At 50.5% G+C, this 18,306-nt stretch overlaps 1 protein-coding gene across 3 annotated transcripts in view; it reads right to left on the reverse strand.

Annotated features, from left to right (window-relative positions):
* Window positions 1-15,889: 15,889 nt before the first annotated feature.
* Window positions 15,890-18,306, reverse strand: part of LOC103121246 (sucrase-isomaltase, intestinal-like) — a 34,291-nt gene continuing 31,874 nt past the window's right edge. For 2 of the 3 annotated variants that reach the window (XM_060194651.1, XM_060194650.1), the window contains 2 exons: window positions 18,113-18,271; window positions 15,890-16,076 (listed from right to left, as the gene is read on the reverse strand). In XM_060194651.1, the coding sequence (XP_060050634.1) occupies window positions 15,927-16,076; window positions 18,113-18,271 (309 nt within the window). In that variant the 3' untranslated portion in view covers window positions 15,890-15,926. Of the gene's footprint in view, window positions 16,077-18,112; window positions 18,272-18,306 lie in introns of those variants that run through there. The other variant, XR_009550726.1, reaches the window with a different exon arrangement.

Here is an 18,306-nt window from a genome sequence, read left to right on the forward strand (position 1 = left end):
GGGCAGACACTGAATGGCATGCTAGCAGGCCATGAGACAGGAGTCCCTGGGTGGGTAAGGCAGTGCACACTTTGCGTGAAGCCTGAGTCAACAGGGGCAAGTTCCTGTACTATGGCGTCATCTCCGCTATCTGCCTTTCTGTTGGAATGAAAAGTGTCTTGGAGTAGTGAAGTCATGGTGAGGTTGTTTCAGTGAAACTCTGGGAAAAGAAGAGAGAGAGAGAGACAGACAACAGTATATCATTCGGGACAAAATGGATGGAAGGGGGTCGGGCGGTGGCGCAGTGGGTTAAGCGCACGTGGCGCAAAGCGCAGGGACCGGCGTAAGGATCCTGGTTCGAGCCCCCGGCTCCCCACCTGCAGGGGGGGTCGCTTCACAGGCGGTGAAGCAGGTCTGCAGGTGTCTATCTTTCTCTCCCCCTCTCTCTCTGTCTTCCCCTCCTCTCTCCATTTCTGTCTGTCCTATCCAACAACAAAGCAACGTCAACAATGGCAATAATAACCGCAACGAGGCTGCAACAACTAGGGCAACAAAAGGGGGGAAAATGGCCTCCAGGAGCTGTGGATTCATGGTGCAGGCACCAAGCCCAGCAATAACCCTGGAGGAAAAAAAAAATGGATGGAACTGGAGGTGCTATGCTAAGTAAAGTGAGTATAGAGGTGAAAGGTAGCTAAATGCTTGTACTGGTACATGGACTATCGCTGACTCAAGCAAAGGGACTTTTCAAAAAAAATAATAATCATAATAAACCAAACTGTCTTTTAGACTCTGGACACAATGCTGGTATCAGAGGGAACTGGGGGAAGGAGGGGTAGGCAGAAGGCCCAGAAACACAGAGTTGTATGTACATACACACACACATACACACAAACACACACATACACATACACACAAACACACATGTGAAACTATATTTCTGAAATCTTGTGATTTTGTAATGTTAAATCAGTAATGGGGAAACAGTTCTTAAATCAACTTCTGTGGCAGCTAAGAGCAGAGCAACTGTTCCCTGGTGAGAACGTGACAGCCAGGAAAGGTGTCTGATGAGAGGGGACACCCCTTCTCAGCACCCACCATCCCTGGCTGGGAGGAGGAACAACCCTCTCCTACACCCCCCCATGCCCCATCTAGCAGTGAAGGGCTCCTTTAGGGTCCCAGACACTCGCTGTGACTATACAGGGATGACCAGTGTTACCAGAAACTTCCCAAGGAGCCTCCACCCCTGCCTCCAGCCTGAGATGTGGTTTTCACAGGGATGGCTGCCAGGGTCTGAGTACAGAACAGGTGCTGCTTTCTCTTGGCTCAGCACAGGCTCAGCACGATGCAAGGTGCCAGGCTGCGTGTCTGTCCCCCTGTACATGCACCAGGACACCTGGGCAGTCACACTACATGCAGGCCTGTGTCTGCACCAGCCCCACAGCCTGATGGTGTCTTGAGGACGCCCATGTCTGCAGGCTCCTTCTATAGCTCTGCATATCCGTGTATGTAGTGAGCCCCTCCAGCTGCTGACTTCTTTCACGTCATAACATCAGTTTCTGGTTTCTGTGTTTTCGGCCTTAACACTTAGGAGATTTTTGTTATTGTTTTGCTTTGTTTTCAAGGTGGTTTTCCACTAGATCTGCTAGTTAGGGGACTGGCTTTGCAAAGGTGCCAGAAGGAAGCCCTCTGCAAGAGCCAGTGGAAGCTGGGGACCAGCTCAGCCTGCAGAGCACTTGTCTACATGAGCAGCATCCTGGAGGCCCGGGCTCTGACCCCGGCTCCACTTCCAGGGCCTTCATATGGAAACTTGACTCTGCACCAGTGCCCCTGGCGGCTTTGAGCTCAGGGAGTGCGGGCCCTGCTCACTGAGCATCTCTGCCGGAAGCTGCTGAAAGGGCACTGTGAGGCCACCTGAGTCTATCCACCAGGCATCCAGGGGGCTCAGGGCAGTAGAGCAGGGCCAGATACACTCACTTCTGGATGCAGCCCTGGACAGAGGAGAGGAAGCAGAGAGGGACAGAAATAAAGATCAGGTGGTGGCACCTGCCCTGTAGAAGGAGGCCAGGAAGGAGTCAGGCAGCGGGTTAAGTGCACAAGGACCCATGTGAGAATCCTGGTTCAAGCCCCAGGCTCCCCACCTGCAGGGGAGTCGCTTCACAGGTGATGAAGCAGGTCTGCAGGTGTCTATCTTTCTCTCCCCCTCTCTGTCTTCCCCTCCCCTCTCCATTTCTCTCTGTCCTGTCCAATGACAACAACACCAATAATAACTACAACAACAATGAAAACAAGGACAACAAAAAGGAAATAAATAAATATTAAAAAAAAAAAAAAGAAGGAGGCCAGGGAAGGGCCCCAGCAAGGAAGCCAATGGTTAGGTCTCCCTGGGGTGAGAGAGGAGGAAAGCCCAAGCCTGCCCAGCTGGCACTGAGAAAAAACAGCAGAGCCCACGGCTGCCATGGACCTGGCTGCCATTCCCACGGGCAGCTCCCGAGGGAGAGCAACCTCTGCAGACCGATGTTCATGCCAACCACCCAGGCCCCCAGCCTCTGTAAGCCGCCTCTGGTCCTTAGGCCTGTAGCTTCACCAGAGCCAGCAAACCTGTGGCAACTCCTCCTCCTCAGGACACCCCCTGTGTACCCACAGTGCCTGGGGAAGAGCTACTGTCTGTTTTTTCACCTGGTTTAGCTCCTGGGATAAGGCCTCTCCCGACTGCTGGTGTGTGGTCAGCACCACGCCCAGTCTCTCCTGCCCGGACAATTAGCACACACAGCCAAACAGAGAGCTGGTGTCGCTGGAAACACACAGAGAAAATAATAGAAACTGGTTGCGGGTCCTGTGCCAGTCTGGCTCCGGGGGACATCAGCAAAAGGTAAGTTTGATGAGAGAGCACCACTCTGAGTGGACCCTCCCTCCAACCAGAGATCTGAGCAGGACTTGGCAATTCCATCTCCAAGATAATGGCTGTTAAATGGGCCGTGAGCTGTCACAGTGGGTGCAGTCTCCTCGGATCACTTTCAAATGCTGAATTGCAGTGTCCTGCTCAGCTAGGACCTCAAAGAGCCTTAGGGCATGGTGAGGTCTTCAGAAGTCAGTGCAGTGCTCTGGCTTGGGGGCAGGGTCTACAAAATTCACAGAAGTCATCTGGCTTCCTCAAGGGGCTGGCAGCTCTGCCACTGAGAGGTGCTTTGGTGTGGAAGGAGGCCCTGGGCTTTGAGAGAAAGGCTGGAGGCTTCCCTGCTTCCACCAGAGGGCTGTTATGGCACACACTGGCCTCTGGGTAGCAAGTCACTGGCCAAGAGCTGGCCTGGGAACAGTCCTCTCCACTTCTGCATCTTCCTGTTTTTGTCTGTTGGCCTGATGGGACCAGGCCCAAGGGGATACTGCTGGCTGGCCTGGGGACGGCCATTGGAGGAGGGCCTGCTCTGACCACACGTGGCTGCCAGGAGCCAGCGCAGGACTAAGAGGCCTTGCTTTGCGAGCGTGGATGATAAAAGAAAGGGTGGCATTGAGTCTGTTTGAGTCCTGCCCCTGTCTGCACGGCCCCCCACACCCCTGGATGGCTCAAGTGCCGGTCTGCTCTGTCCCACGTCATTGGAAACTCTCCCTGTGAATCAGAGGAACTGAACCTTAAAGCCTCACATTAAGTCAGCAGTTGCTTCTAATGAAGTCGCATGTGACTTACTTGAAAAACTCCACTTCAGCACGTTAGAAGGTCAAGCAGTTTTCACAAGCTCGTATGTTACACTCTGAAAAGCACTTAAAAAAAAAGACGTCAATCACAATCTGACGTTTTAGTTTACTGAAACAATAAGTGACCCACAATCTTACAGATAGTAAAGAGGAAGAAGAAACAGGCACTCCAGAAAGGAAACACAGACACTTCTAAACACACGGAGGATCCCGCCCACGGCAAGAATGTGGCTGGCCAAGCACGAGGGCACAGCCAGGCTTGCTTTCTTCCTCTCGTGGCTCATGAGGGACAGTGGCAGACAGCCTCAGGCATGGCTGGTAGGGACAGGCATCCACAGCCTGTGTGAGGGACAGCCTGGCCAAGCATCAGAGTTCAAAGGCTCCCTCACTTGCACCCAGCTGGATGGCCTGCCTTGGAAGGCACCTGGTCTGCAAGGACTGGCCGCGTTGAGCCCCTGACCACCATGGCGCTGGGGGAAGTTTTGGTGTTATGATGTCTATGCCTCTTGTTTCTGTCTCTCTCTCTCTTTATCTGAAAGAGAGGGAAAAAAATGTCAACCAGACAAAACAACAACAGAGATGCCTGTTTGAAAAATGAATGAGCCGGGCATGGTGGCGCGCGCCTGTAGTCCCGGCTACTTGGGAGGCTGAGGCTGGAGGATCACTTGAGCCCAGGAGTTCTGGGCTGCAGTGCACTATGCCGATCAGGTGTCTGCACTAAGTTCAGCATCAATATGGTTACCTCCCGGGAAGGAGGGGTGAACCAGCATGATGAGGGCTTGAAACATATCACACTTTAATCCGGTGTCACTTCAACTGACAGGGAAAATGGAGATAGCTGGGTGCTGTGGAAAAGAGCAAGGCACCAGACCCCACTAGTGGAAGCAACCTGCCAAGCTCTAGTCTGTGGGTGCTGCCTAGGGCACAGCAAAAGTGTCCTGGAGGGACCTCAGTGTGAGCCCACAGGGCCTGCGTCCTGACACCCTGGACACCCCGGGCTCAAGCCCCAGTACTACCTCCTGCCAAGACTGAGTGAGTAGTGCTCACTTCTGTAAAAATAAATAAATCTGAAAACAAGCACCTCAATAAGGGAAGTGGCAGTGTAAGCCAACAGTAAACAAGGGGCTGCAGGACAGGATGGCTCACTAGGAAGTACCTGCTCTGCTGCCTGCCTGACCTGGGCTAGAGCCCTGACACCACGGGGAGTGCCACAGCACCAGAGGAAGCTCTAGTGCAGCTTCTGTAAGGTCAGCCTCCCCCCCCCCCCGCCCGCCCCAGCTGCCATGCAAACTCTTCCAGCTTGATCAGCCATAAGAAGTACATAAGAAGCCGGTGTGGGGGTGTCCAGCACAACCTGACCACCAAGAGCAGAAGCAAAGGACAGAAGAGCCCAGTATTGGTCGGCGGGGAAGGTCTGGTGAGTCCAGACCACTCTCCTCTTGTGACAGGTCTGACTGGATTGACAGGTGGCATCCAAGTGTCTCTCTGCAGTGCCAGGCCCTTCACAGTCTCACCATATCTCTGCACAGAGATCTTCCTTCTAGAGAAAGTTGTGGTAGTGGGATCAGGTGGTGGCACACTTCGTTGAGCCCACGTTACTGAGACCTAGGTTCAAGACCTCAGTCCCCACCTACAGGGGGGCAAAACTTCACAAGTGGTGAAGCTGGTCTGCAGGTGTCTGTCTCTCTCCCTCTCTCCTTCCCCCCTCCCTCTCAATTTCTCTCTGTCTCTACCCAGTAAATGATGAATAAAGCCCATTTGAAAAGAGAGTCGAGGTAGCTCTTATTTTGAGTTGCTCACAAGATAGGACTCAGTTCAGCCGAACAGCTTTTGCTTTGAGACTGTCTTGGATTTGGGGGTGGTGTTTTTCCCCCTGCAGCTCTGACTGACACAAGCTTTTGTTGGTGGTGGAGAGTGTTCTTTCACTACTGTCCCAGTGGTGGCTGCGGTGGCTGAGAAGCTACCCTTGGCATCTATGTGCGAAAGCATGGAGAAATCTCAAAATAACTGTGCCTAGTGACAGAGGGCAAACATAAATTTCACATGCCACATGATTCCCTCTGTATGGGAATTCAGACTCTATAAGCAATGCAGTGAAAGCGGGGAGCGCTGGTTGCCCGGGAGATGAGAGGAATATGATGGCATGCAGAGCCCAGGGGTGCAGAGGGCACAGGGCAGAGGCAGGTGGGGAATGGTGGGCAGGTCCTGTTCTGAGGCAGCTTGCACACGTGCCAGAACTCTCCAAGATGAGCACTTGGATACCATGCAATTTACTGTTTGTCAATAGTACCTCAGCAACTAGAAATGCATACAACATGCTTGCCCAAGGTTCCAGGTTCAGTCCCTGGTACCATCTAATGCCCCCCCTTTTTTTTATCCAGATCACTGCTCATCTCTGGCTTATGGTGTCTTAGGGGATTGAACCTGGGACTTTGGAGCCTCAGGCATGACCATATCTTTGCAGAACCATTACTCTATCTACCCCTGCTCTCCCAGTCTCACTATTTTTATAAAAATAACAACTAATGGGCGGGGAGATAGCATAATGGTTATGCAAACAGACTCTCATGCCTGAGGCTCCAAATCCCAGGTTCAATCCCCCGCAGCACCATAAGCCAGAGCTTCTCTCTTTCTGTGTGTGTGTCTCTCTCTGCATCTCTCTCTCAAAAAAAAAAAAAAAGAGAAAGAAAGAAAGAGACTGGGACTTTCAGTGCCTCAGGAGAAAAAAGAAAAAAAATAGCAATTAATTTAAAATATAAAGAGGAGAGGGATGAACTTTAAAAGGACACACATGGTTAGCAAAACAGCTCCCTTGGCCAGTGTGCTTCTTTGCCACATGTGCGACCCAGGTCAGAGCCCGGCTACCACTGCACTGGAGGAAGCTTCAATGTGGTTGAGACTCTCTCTCTCTCTCTCTCTCTCTCTCTCTCTCTCTCTACCTCTCTGTGCCTCTGTCTAAAACAAAACACGAAAGGGCCCACAGAATTATAAAGAGTGGGGAGTGGATGAAGCATTTTTCAGGGGGACTGCTTTTAATAAGGGTAGGTACAGCTTTAAAAAAAAACATTCTGCTGATATATTGATCTATTTGTCTGTCTATTTATGTACGGTGTGTGAGGGGGCAGAGGGCCAGAAGTTCACCCTGGCACATGCAATGCCTGGGGCCAAGAGGAGCACCTTGCGGCCTAGAGCCAATGCCTTATCAGCAATGCCAACTCCTGCACCCTGGGGTACAATTTGTTTGTCTGTTCTTTGATCCCTGGGTTATGGCTGGGGCTCTGTGTCTGTAGGACAACTCCATAACCCCTTGAGCAATTTCTCATTTTTCTTCTGACAGGGAGAGAGAGAGAGTGAGAGAGAGAGAGAGAGAGAGAGAGACCGACCTGCAGCACTGTTCTACAGCTCATGAAGATTCCCCCGTGGCTGGAGTCTTGAGACTTGAACCCAGGTCAGCACACAGGGTAACAGGTGCTCTCTGTCCGTGCACTGCCACACAGTCTTCAGACCCAGCTTCAATTATTAAACTATGCTGAACATGGGGAAGGTAAACTAACACAGTGATGTAATCTTAGGCACGTTTTCATTAGGTTACTATCAATGCACATGTAAACACATATAAACTGGACATTTTTGTTCTTTTCTCTTATCCATTTCTAGTATCTGATTTCAAAACATTTACGTGATTTTCTTTAAAACAAACAAACAAACAAACAAAAACTCATTCCCAAAGGTGTGGAGTACTGAGCACTTTCTAGTATGCAAAGTCATCCTGTTTGCCTCCTGCAGCAGACAAGTGTGTATGCTTTACACTGGGTTGTTCTAGCTCTCCCCCTGCCAAGAAAATTGGATCAGTCCTGCTAGTTTCACGGCCCGCTTGGCCCTGCCCCAAGGAACCCCGAGAGGGTTCCAGAGTTGCAGAGTTAGAGAGTGCTGGGTGCCACCGCGGGGGAAAGAGGCAGCAGAGTTTTGTTTGGTGATTAGTTTGTCTTAGTTTATGAATCGTTGTTCCTGAATAAAGAAATACAGCTTCCCTGCCCAGCCGTATGTCTCTGGTCTCTGTTACCTGCCTGTGAAGCTAGCCGGGCCAACTGGAGCCTCCGAATTTTAACAACAACGTGTGACATTTCTGAACTGCTGTTAAACGTAGCCATCTCTCCAATACAGTAAGGTGTCAGAACACAAAATTAACATATAAAAGTCGGTGGTGTTCCTCTGTGCAAACACTACATCAGAAGAAGAAGAAATCAGTCCCATTCCTTATTGTAGCAAAAACAATAAAATATCTAGGAATAAACCTATTGTTATTTAACTTAAAATGGGGTTATGAGTGGGGGCTGCTGCGTGGCACGTAGGATTCTCAGTGGGGTCTTGGAACTGGTTTAAACAATACAAGGTTTATTAGGGTGAAGCAGGTAAAAGGCAAAATAAGCACTTACCATCAAGGGTTAAGCATACATTAAGTCTATGAAGTCTGAATATGGTTATCGAAGTTTAGTCCCATAAGATAAGCTCTGGTAAAGGTTGCTCATGGCTGGGGGGGGGGCATCTAAAAGTTTACCGGCTAGCAGTCACATGTGTTCAGTTCCCAGGAGGAGTAGACATGGTGGATGGATACCTGGAGCACCTCCGCTGAGGTGCTTCTGACCAAGAGAAGAAGCTGCAGCCAAAGAGAGCTCACATGCTCAATGTCCCTTGCTTTTATACATTCCCTTCTCTGAAGCACCTCCTCAGGGTGACATCATTTGTATGCTAATAGTCCCAAACTTCTGCTGGGGTCACCACATAAACCTAATAAAAGAAGTGAAAGCCTTGTATGCTGAAAATTATGAGTCACTATTCAAGGAAATAGAAAAAGATACAAAGAATTAGAAAGATATTCCATGTTCATGGATTAGAAGAATAAATATCATAAAATCAATATTTTATCCAGAACCATATACAAATTTAATGCAATCCCCACCAAAATTCCATTTTATTTTTTTTATTATTATCTTTATTTATTGGATAGAGACAGCCAGAAATCAAGAGGGTGATAGAGAGGGAGAGAGACAGAGAGACACCTGCAGCACTACTTCACTACTCACAAAGCTTTCCTCCTGTAGGTAGAGACCAGGGGCTCGAGCCTGGGTCCTTGCGTATTGTAACATGTGCGCTCAACCAGGTGCACCACCACCAGCCTCTACATTTTTTTTAGAGAATAAAACACAACCTGAAAATGTTTATCTAGGACCATAAAATAGCTAGAATGGCCAAAGCAATCTTAAGAAAAAAGAACAGAACTGGAGGCATCACACTCGAAGATCTCAAACTATATTATAGGGCCACTATAATCAAAACTGCCTGGAACTGGAACATGAATAGACACACTGGCCAGTGGAATAGAATTGAGAGTCCAGAAGTAAGGCCCCTCACCTATGGACATCTAATCTTTGACAAAGGGGCCCTGACTATTAAATGGGGAAAGGAGAGACTCTTCAATAAATGATGTTGGGAAAATAGGGTTGAAACATGCATAAGAATGAAACTGAACCACTATATTTCACCAAACACAAAAGTAAACTCCAAATGGATCAAGGATTTGGATGTTAGATCAGGAACTACCAAATACTTAGAGGAGAATATTGGCAGAACTCTTTTCCACATAAATTTTATAGGCATCTTCAATGATATAATTCCCATTACAAGGAAGACTAACACAAAAATAAACCAGTGGAACTACATCAAATTAAAAAGCTTCTGCACAGCAGAAGAAACCACCACTCCCAAAAAGGGACTCCTTACAGAATGGGAGAGAATTTTTACATGCCATACATCAGACAAAAGGCTAATAACCAAAATATATAAAGAAACTCAGGTGGTCTGAGAGGTGGTGCAGTTGATAAAGCATTGGGCTCTCAGGCATGAGGTTCTGAGTTCAGTCCCCGGAAGCTCATGTACCAGATTGATATCTGGTTCTTTCTCTCTCCTATCTTTCTCAGGAATAAATACATAAATTTAAAAAAAAGAAACAGCAACAACAAAAAATGGCCATATTAAAAATGGGGAGAGGATATGAATAGATTATTCACCAAATAAGAGATACAAAAGACCAAGACAGGAAAAAAATGCTCCAAGTTACAGATTATCAGAGAAATGCAAATAAAGACAACAATGAGGTACCACTTCATGCCTGTGAGAATGTCATACATTAGAAAAGGGAGTAGCAACAAATGCTGAAGAGGTTGTGGGGACAAAGGAACCTCCCTGCATTGCTGGTAGGAATGTAAATTGATCCAATCTCTGTGGAGAGCAGTCTGGAGAACTCTCAAGGGGGCCGGGTGGTAGTGCACCAGGTTAAATGCACATAGTACAAAGTGCAAGGACCTGAGCTAGAATCCCAGTTTGAGCCCTCCATTCCTCACCTGCAGGGGAGGTCGCTTCACAAGCAGTGATGCAGGTCTGCAGGTGTCTACCTTTCTTCTCCTCCCCTCTCAATTTCTGTCTGTCCTATCAAAAAAAAATTGAAAAAATGGCCCCAGGAGCAGTGGATTCCTATTGCTGGCACTAAGTCCCAGCAATAACACTGGAGGCAAAAACAAATAAACAAACAAAAAATCTCTCAGAAGGCTAGAAATGGACCTAAGCCTACAACCCTGCAACTCCTCTCCTGGGGATATATCCTAAGGAACCAAACACACCCATCCAAAAAGCTCTGTGTATACACCTATGTTCCTAGCACAATTTGTAATAGCCAAAACCTGGAAGCAACCCAGGTGTCCAACAACAGATGAAGTTGTGATCTATATACACAGTGTAATAATACTCAGCTATTAAGAATGATGAATTCACCTTCTTCACCTCATCTTGGATGGAGCTTAAAGGAATCATGTGAAGTGAGATCAGCCAGAAAGAGAAGGATGAATATGGGATGCTCCCACTCATAAAAGTTGAGAAATAAGAACAGAAGGGAAAACACACAGCAGAACATGGACTGAGTTTGGTGTATTACACCAGAGTAAAGGAATTGGAGGGGGAGGTGGGGTGGGGCAGCTTCCAGGTCCTGGTGCCTGATGGTGGAGGAGGATCTATACTGGAGGGGGGAGTGTTTTGCAGAAAACTGAGAAATTTTACACATGTATCAACAACTGTGTTTACTGTAAAACATTAACCTCCCCCATTTTTATGCCATCTCTCAATTTCAGTACTAAAGCACATAGTATTTAATTAAAAGTCCTTTTTCAGAGGCCAGGAGATGGCACATCTGGTTAAATGCACACATTACGGTGCATAAGAACCCAGGTTCAAGCCTCTGGACCCCACCTGCAAGGGGAAAACTTTACAAGTGGTGAAGCAGGGCTGCAGTTGTCTATCTCTTTCCCTCTCTCGCCCCTCTAAATTTCTCTGTCTCTATGTAATAATAAAAATAAAAATAATATTTTTTTAAAAGTCCCTTTTCAGCATCCCTGTCCCTACAAGGAGAGTGGCTCCCCCTTGTGCTCAAGTGACTCAGCAGCACTGTGTAACAGACCCTAAGATGTTCTGAGCTGAGCCCATCCCAGCCTGGCTGTGGTTATGGGGAAGGTCCTGACAAGGTCCATAGCACCCAGGGTGAAGATCTTGACAAGGTCCACAGCATCCAAGGGGAGAGTCCTGACAAGGTCCACAGCACCCAGGGGAGGGGGGGGTCCTGACAAGGTCCATAGCACCCAGGGTGAAGATCCTGACAAGGTCCACAGCACACAAGGGGAGGGTCCTGACAAGGTCCACTGTACCCAAGGGAAGGTCCTGAAAAGGTCCATAGCACCCAGGGGAGGGTCCTGACATAATCTACTGCACCAGGGGGAGGGTCCTGACAAGGTCCACTGTACCCAGGGGAGGGTCCTGACAAGGTCCACAGCACCCAAGGGGAGGGTCCTGACAAGGTCCACAGCACACAGGGTGAGGGTCCTGACAAGATCCAGTGTACCCAGGGGAAGGTCCTGACAAGGTCCACAGCACCCAGGGTAGGGTCCTGACATGGTCCACAGCACCCAGGGGGAGGGTCCTGACAAGGTCCACTGCACCGGGGGTCGGGGGGGGGTTCCTGACAAGGTCCATAGCACCCAGGGGTGGGCCCTGACAAGGTCCACAGCACTGGGGGGTGGGAGTCCTGACAAGGTCATAGTACCCAAGGGGGGGGGTCCTGACAAGGTCCACTGTGGGTGCAGGCTCCCCTCCTACAGGGTGCAGATCAAGATGTGTTGAAAACAAGGCAGGAAAGGTGGGCAGGAAGTCCAGGCCCTGACCACCCTCCATGCTGTGATATGTGTCCAGTGTACCCTGAACATTAGACTTGAGTGGCCTCACCAATTAGGAGAAGCCAGAGTGAAACATCATTTTTCAGTCAAAAGAACCTTTTTGTTTGTTTGTTTATTTACATGGGAGCTGGAGAAGTGAGTCTGAGACCTTGGCAGTGAGTGGCTGTGGATGGAGAGGTATCATCCCCAGCCATGGGCTGGAGCCTCAGTCGCAGCCTCTCACTGAGGCTCTGGGACAGTGCTGGTCTGGCAGCAGTGCTGCCCTGCTCTGGGCTCATGAGGCTGCTGAGACCCAAAGCCACAGGATGCAAAGCTCAATCACGCCCCCACAACTCCCTCTCCCTTTTTTCCATTGGAAGTCATTAATTATTGCATCTTGGAGATCTTTTATGACTCAGGATCTGAAAGTCCTGAGAACTATTATTTGGTGAAGTGTTAGGAGAACCCAGTAGTTGTCAGGGCACAAAGGCTTCGAAACCCACCCATCTGTGGGAAAGAAGTAGAAACCAAGGATATGTGGAAGCCTTGCCATGATCAGAATCTTCCTGCCATTTAAGCAGAAGAAACATGCTTCTTCTCTGACCGTGTACGCTGGAGATGCAGGTCCACTGGCCCCAAGCCCTTCACCCTGGTCCTTGTCCTCTGGTCCAGGGGCACAAACCTCCATCTTCCCCAAGTGATGGGGACCAAGACAGCAGGTGGAGTGAGCCCACAGCTTTTCCCCACTCTCCCTACTCTTGCAACAAGCCCCAGTGATAACCCTGGTGGCAATTAAAAGAAAAAAAAGTAAGAGGAAGAGGAAAGGGAGGAGGGGAAGGAGGAAGAAGAGGTGGCAGAGAGGAAGGAGGAGGGAGAGCAGCAGCAGCAGCAGTGGTCTGGCAAGGCTGGGATCTGACCCACTTGGCAGAGCACACACTAGCACATACTGCCACTCAGACACTGCCATGATGTGGGCACACCCCCACCACAAGTTCCCCAAGCAGTGGTGCGGTGGAGCAGTACTCTGATGTCTCTCACCCTCTCTGTCTCTGCTTTCACCACAGCCCTGCTGAACTCCAGAGTCTGGTGGAGCTGGGGATTGAAACTGGGGCCTTTGGTGCCTCAGGCAGCAGTGTCTTTCTGCATAACCAGGATGTTCTCTCTCTAGTCTACTTTGTCTTGGAATGAGGGGGAAGATACCGCCAGAAGCACGTAAGTGTGGAGCCCCAGTCATAACCTTGGTGGTGCCTCTCCCCACCCCCAGCACTGGATGGGGCGAGACAGCCACCTGCTCCAGGGCTAGGGTGAGGACCAGGGTGCGTCACCTCTCAGGCTGCCCGCTCCCATTTCTCCAGGCCCCAAACGTCAGCACAGAGGGGAGACAGAGAGTCTGTGTGTTCCTGCCCAGATCACGATGCCAGCGCCCCAGATTTCAACAATGCTCTACAGTCACCCCAACACCACAGAAAGGTCCTCCAGCACCCTACCCTATGGTGGACTCAGCATAGTGCAGTGCTGACAGCCTCCCACCAGGTGGGTCTGCTGGCCTGGTGAAAGCTCTGGGCCCTGTCAGTAATGTGTGGGGTGGGGGTGGGGGCACACCCCAGGACACACAGCCTGTGAGCTGTGAGCTGTGAGCTGTGGCTAAGGCCCTGATCAGCTGTCCATGATCTCGGGGGATGCCTGCTGCATCCCAGCTCTCTGAGGCCCTGCTGCTGTGCCATGACTCCTTCTAACACCAGCCCTCAGAAAAGCCTCCCTCGATCTCCCCCACTTCCTCCCCTCCCCCTTTCATTTCCCTCTTGACTCCCTCCCCTGACTCCTCTTTCACTCTCCATCTTGCTCTTTCTTACTGAGTGCTGGGGAGGAGCCACTGCTGAGTAGCCTCCCGGGCCCAGCCTTTCACAGTCTCAGGGAGGGAGGGAGCAGGAGAAAGGGAGGAGAGGGAAGGGAGGGAGAGGAGAGAGACACTCAGCACCACTCCCCATCCATGCAGCTGCCCAGAGCCACCCAACATGCTCTATGGGCTGGGGCTCAAAGCCGGGCTTCACACACAGCAAGTCGCATTCTCCACCCCGTGAGCTAACTCTAGACCCCTACAGTTTCTTTACTTTGATTTTCATAGAGAGAGAGCACTGCTCAGCCCTGGCACAAGTGGAGCTGGGGACCAAGCTCTTCGAGTGAGAGAGTCATGTGTGTCACCCTGAGGGTCTCCCTGCCCTGTGTCCTCTCACCACACTGGGCTTCAGATGACTCCCTGTAGCCTCCTTAGTTTGGGGGTGCACTTCCTCTGCCCCAGGTGCACACAGCCTTCACCCCAAGCTTCACCACACTGTGGGGGACAGCAGTGTCCCTGTCCACACAGATGTCCACCTTCCATCCACACTGCCCTGGGCTGGCTTACCCCTTTCCCTGCCCCTGCCCCCACCCCCTCCCAGCACACTGCCCTGGGCTGGTTCAGTCCTGCCCCTACCTCCCCCCTCCCCCAGCACACTGCCCTGGGGTGGCTCAGCCTTGCCCCAGCCCCTGGCCCCCTCCATCCACAATGCCATGGGCTGGCTCAGCCCTGCCCCTGTCCCCCCAGCACACTGCTCTGGGCTTGCTCAGGCCTGCCCCTGCCCCTGCTCCCCCAGCACACTGACCTGGGCTGGCTCAGGCCTCACATCCTCACGTCCTCATGGCCATATGTCTTCTTTGCTGACCTCAGGTCCTGAATCTTTCTCTTCCCCTGGCCACTGGTGGTCATCCGGTTCCTCTGGCAGAGCTCCCCACCTCAGTCCCCTGCCTCTACCTCCCATGTCCAGACCCAACGGCTCCACCCCCAATCAATGCTACAGCCTTGACCCCTCACCTCTGCTTCTGTCCTCTGCCCAGCTGTGCCATGGCCATCTGTGCACCATGGACAGAGAGGCTGCAGCAATGATACTCCATGCTCCCCCATTCCCTAGGCTCCCACATCCCACCAGCACAAGCAGCCACCTTCTCATTTGGGGACACAGGCAGAGCTGGGAGGAACCAGGCTGTGATTCTGCTCTGCAAGGCTGCATGGACTGTGAGCCCCTAGAGAGCTATGCCGGCTGCATCTCACTCCTCCAGGATCCATTCATGGCCTGACTCTCCGCCCTACCACCTCAAGGGCCCCTGCTCCTGGGCCTGGCAGTGCTGGCCTAATGGCCTAGTGTCCTGGCCATGCAGGTGGTTGGTCTCTGGGCACATAGGCAGGAGTGGAAGTGGGTAAGCAGAACTCTGAAATGCCTGCCTCCCTCCCTGCATATTGTGCTCAGAGTTTCCCTCAGGCCACAGAAAGCAAACCAGACTAGATTTTCTTTACCTGTAAGAGCAAGTCTATTCAGCCCACCACCACCTCATGTCAGAGCTGAGGACTGCTGGGGCTCTCGCTCTCCCTCCTCCTCCTCTCCCCCTCTCTCATTTTCATAATAATTATTAAAAATTAAATACAGATAAACTATAACTGAAATAAAATGTGTTCCCAGTTTAAAAAATGTTGGGAGGGGCAGAGATAAATCACTCAGTAGAGTAGCTGGTTATTATCTAAGAGGTCCTGGGTTCGAGGCCCAGCACCACACAGGGAGACCATGGACGGAGCCAGGGGAGCTCCATGGATTGTAGAGTGAGACCAAATTATTTTCACTTCTCTGTTTCTGTCTCTCCATTTCTCTCTCTCTCTCTCTCTTAGAATAAACAATAAGAAAAAGTAAAAACAAACAACTGAAACCTTTTCTGCTGAAAAATGAGGACTTATGACAAGTTTCCTACAACTAGAAAAGTTCTCTTTCACAGGAAACCTGCCTCCTGCTCAGCCAGGCAGCCTGGGTGGGCTGTGGAGAGTGGCCTCGAGGACATGCCCTCACTCCACATGCAAGAGGGCTCTGGGGCTGGGGGTACCCAGTGCAGGCCAGGCCTCTGTGGAGACACTGGAGAGTGACTAGCACACACAGACAGTGCACAGGATACAAACATTTAATCACATCACTATTGAAACTAAACTTGAATTTCCAGGTTGGAGTAATTCCTAGCTGTTGTAAATAATGACTGTAAGTAGCTTTGCTTGCTACTTTTATAGTTTTCCTCCAAATCAAATGCAATGGTTAACTCCTGGGAAAGGGGAGCAGAGATCCAGACAGTGATTTTCTGAAACAGAGGAAAGAGGAAACGGGTCAGCAAGCCCACACTCACATAGAGAACTCGACCTACAGTCAGGGAAGAAGCTCATGAGACAACCACTGTTAGTGTCAGGGAGGCCTTTCTGTGTTTACCTGTGACCATGTGTTGGGAGTTAACACCATGACGTGAACAGACACAGATGGGTTACATTTGTAGAGTGACTCATGGACTGACACGTCTATGGAACCCTCCCATCAACACACTTTGTTACTGCAAAGATCTCTGGTCCATACAGAACTACCAAGCTTTTTCACTGCTTCTTCTCCTAAGATCAGTTGTACACATACAAGAAGCCAAATTTTGTGGACTGAATCTCCTAAGGAGCTATGTTTGCTTTCAAACCTAAACAGGGCCTATGCACTGATGCGAGACAGGGAGGAGGAGGGTGGGGAGGGGACAGGTGAGGCTCGGCTCCTGACCACACATGCACTCCAAGATGCTGCTTTCTCCCTGTGGTGCATATGAGAATGCGGGACAGGAGCTGGGGCGGGGTGACATCAGACATCAGACAGAGTAAGATCCAAGTGAAGAATTTCCTCCCCATCGAGGGAAAACCTCTCAAGTTAGAGAGGGTGGGCTTGGGATAGCCTAGCTGGCCACCCACCTGGCCTTGCCATCAGTGAAAGCTTCCTTAGCAAAGGGCCAGAAGCTGAGGGATCCCAGCTCCAGGCTGTGCTGGCTGTGCAGGGAGTTGTCACAAGTACTTCTGTCCTGGGCCTGGGGTCACCACCAAGTCAAACTCAGGGCTAGGTGTTGCCTGCACACTTGGCCATGAGTGTGGTCGTGCTTGGGGGTGGGGATGTCAAGTAGAGGGGTCCCCATCCACATAGGGTTAAGACACAGACAAGGTGTTAGGTCCCACTACCCTCTCAGCCTGTGCTCAGGAGAGTGGCCTTGAAGGCTCCCAGCAGAGTCTCAGATGGCCCATCTGTGAACTGGGCATTGGGGAGCCCCCTTCAGAAACTCCCACTAGTATGTGCCATCTCTCCCAGCTGTCTGGCTTTCCTTTGTGTGAAGTGTAGGGCCTAGCCACCTGAGTCTGCTCTGAGATGCTATGTCCAGAGACCCAGCCCCAGCAGGGGCTCAGGCCACCAGAAACACAGCACCAACTGGAGCCCCTGGGCTGCAGGCACAGGCAGCTGCTCTTTTAGAAATGCACCTGTGGGGTCTGGACCAACCTGCCAGCCCTCATGTCCAGCAGAGAAGCATGTACAGAAGCCAGATCTCCCACCTTCTGCACCCCATAGCAATCTTTGGTCCATACTCCCAGAGGGATAAATGATAGGGGAAGATGACCAGAGGGTTCTGAACCCCAACTCCACCTGGACCCGAAGTGTCTGTCACTAGGAATCTTTGTTTTTCTATCATCACTGAAAGGGAAGTGAATCTGGAAAACACCAGAGGAAGCCAGAGAGAAGAGAGAAAAAGGAAGTACACTCAGAAGTAATAGCAGATGTGGGTGTGACTTAGAAAGGAAGTGATCCCCACCTGCAGTGAAGCAGGTCTACAGGTGTCTATCTTTCCCCCTCTCTGTCTTCCTCTCCTCTCAATTTCTCTCTGTCCTATCCAACAATAATAACAGCTATAATGACAATAATAATAACAACCACAACAAGGGCAACAAAATGGGAAAAATAGTCTCCAGGAGTAGTGGATTCATAGTGCTGTCAAGGAGCCACAGTGATAACCCTGGAGGCAAAAAATAAAAATAATAAATAATAAAAAAAGAAATGAAGTGATAAAAATGAATAAAACATACAAACAGACAGACTGATTGATTTAGATATAGAATCAACCCATCCCTCGAGAGAACTACTGCAGTTTCCTCTGGAGAGGATGGAACCAGAACTCTGGTGGTGGGAATGGCACACAATTATACCCCTATTATCTTAGAATTTTTGTAAGTCAGTATTAAATCACCAATAATAAAGGAATGCAGCCAGCTGCCGGCTTTCCCAGTGAGCGAGTGTAACAACGCCAGATGGCCAGCCATGTGCACCTACCCCGTTGGAATCATACTGGACCCTGTTCTCTGGGAGGATGTTGCCGTTGATGGAGATGACACTGGGCCGAGTGGGGAAGCCCACGATCTGGACAGTGCCGTAGGTCAGCGTGCTGATGCCGTGGTAGCCGGTGTTGATCACCGTCATCTTCAAGATTTTCTGGTTGGGAGGAGGGGTTGGAGCCGAGCCATGCA

Source organism: Erinaceus europaeus, chromosome 7 (genome assembly GCF_950295315.1).
Source record: "Erinaceus europaeus chromosome 7, mEriEur2.1, whole genome shotgun sequence".
NCBI classification, from domain to species: domain Eukaryota; kingdom Metazoa; phylum Chordata; class Mammalia; order Eulipotyphla; family Erinaceidae; genus Erinaceus; species Erinaceus europaeus.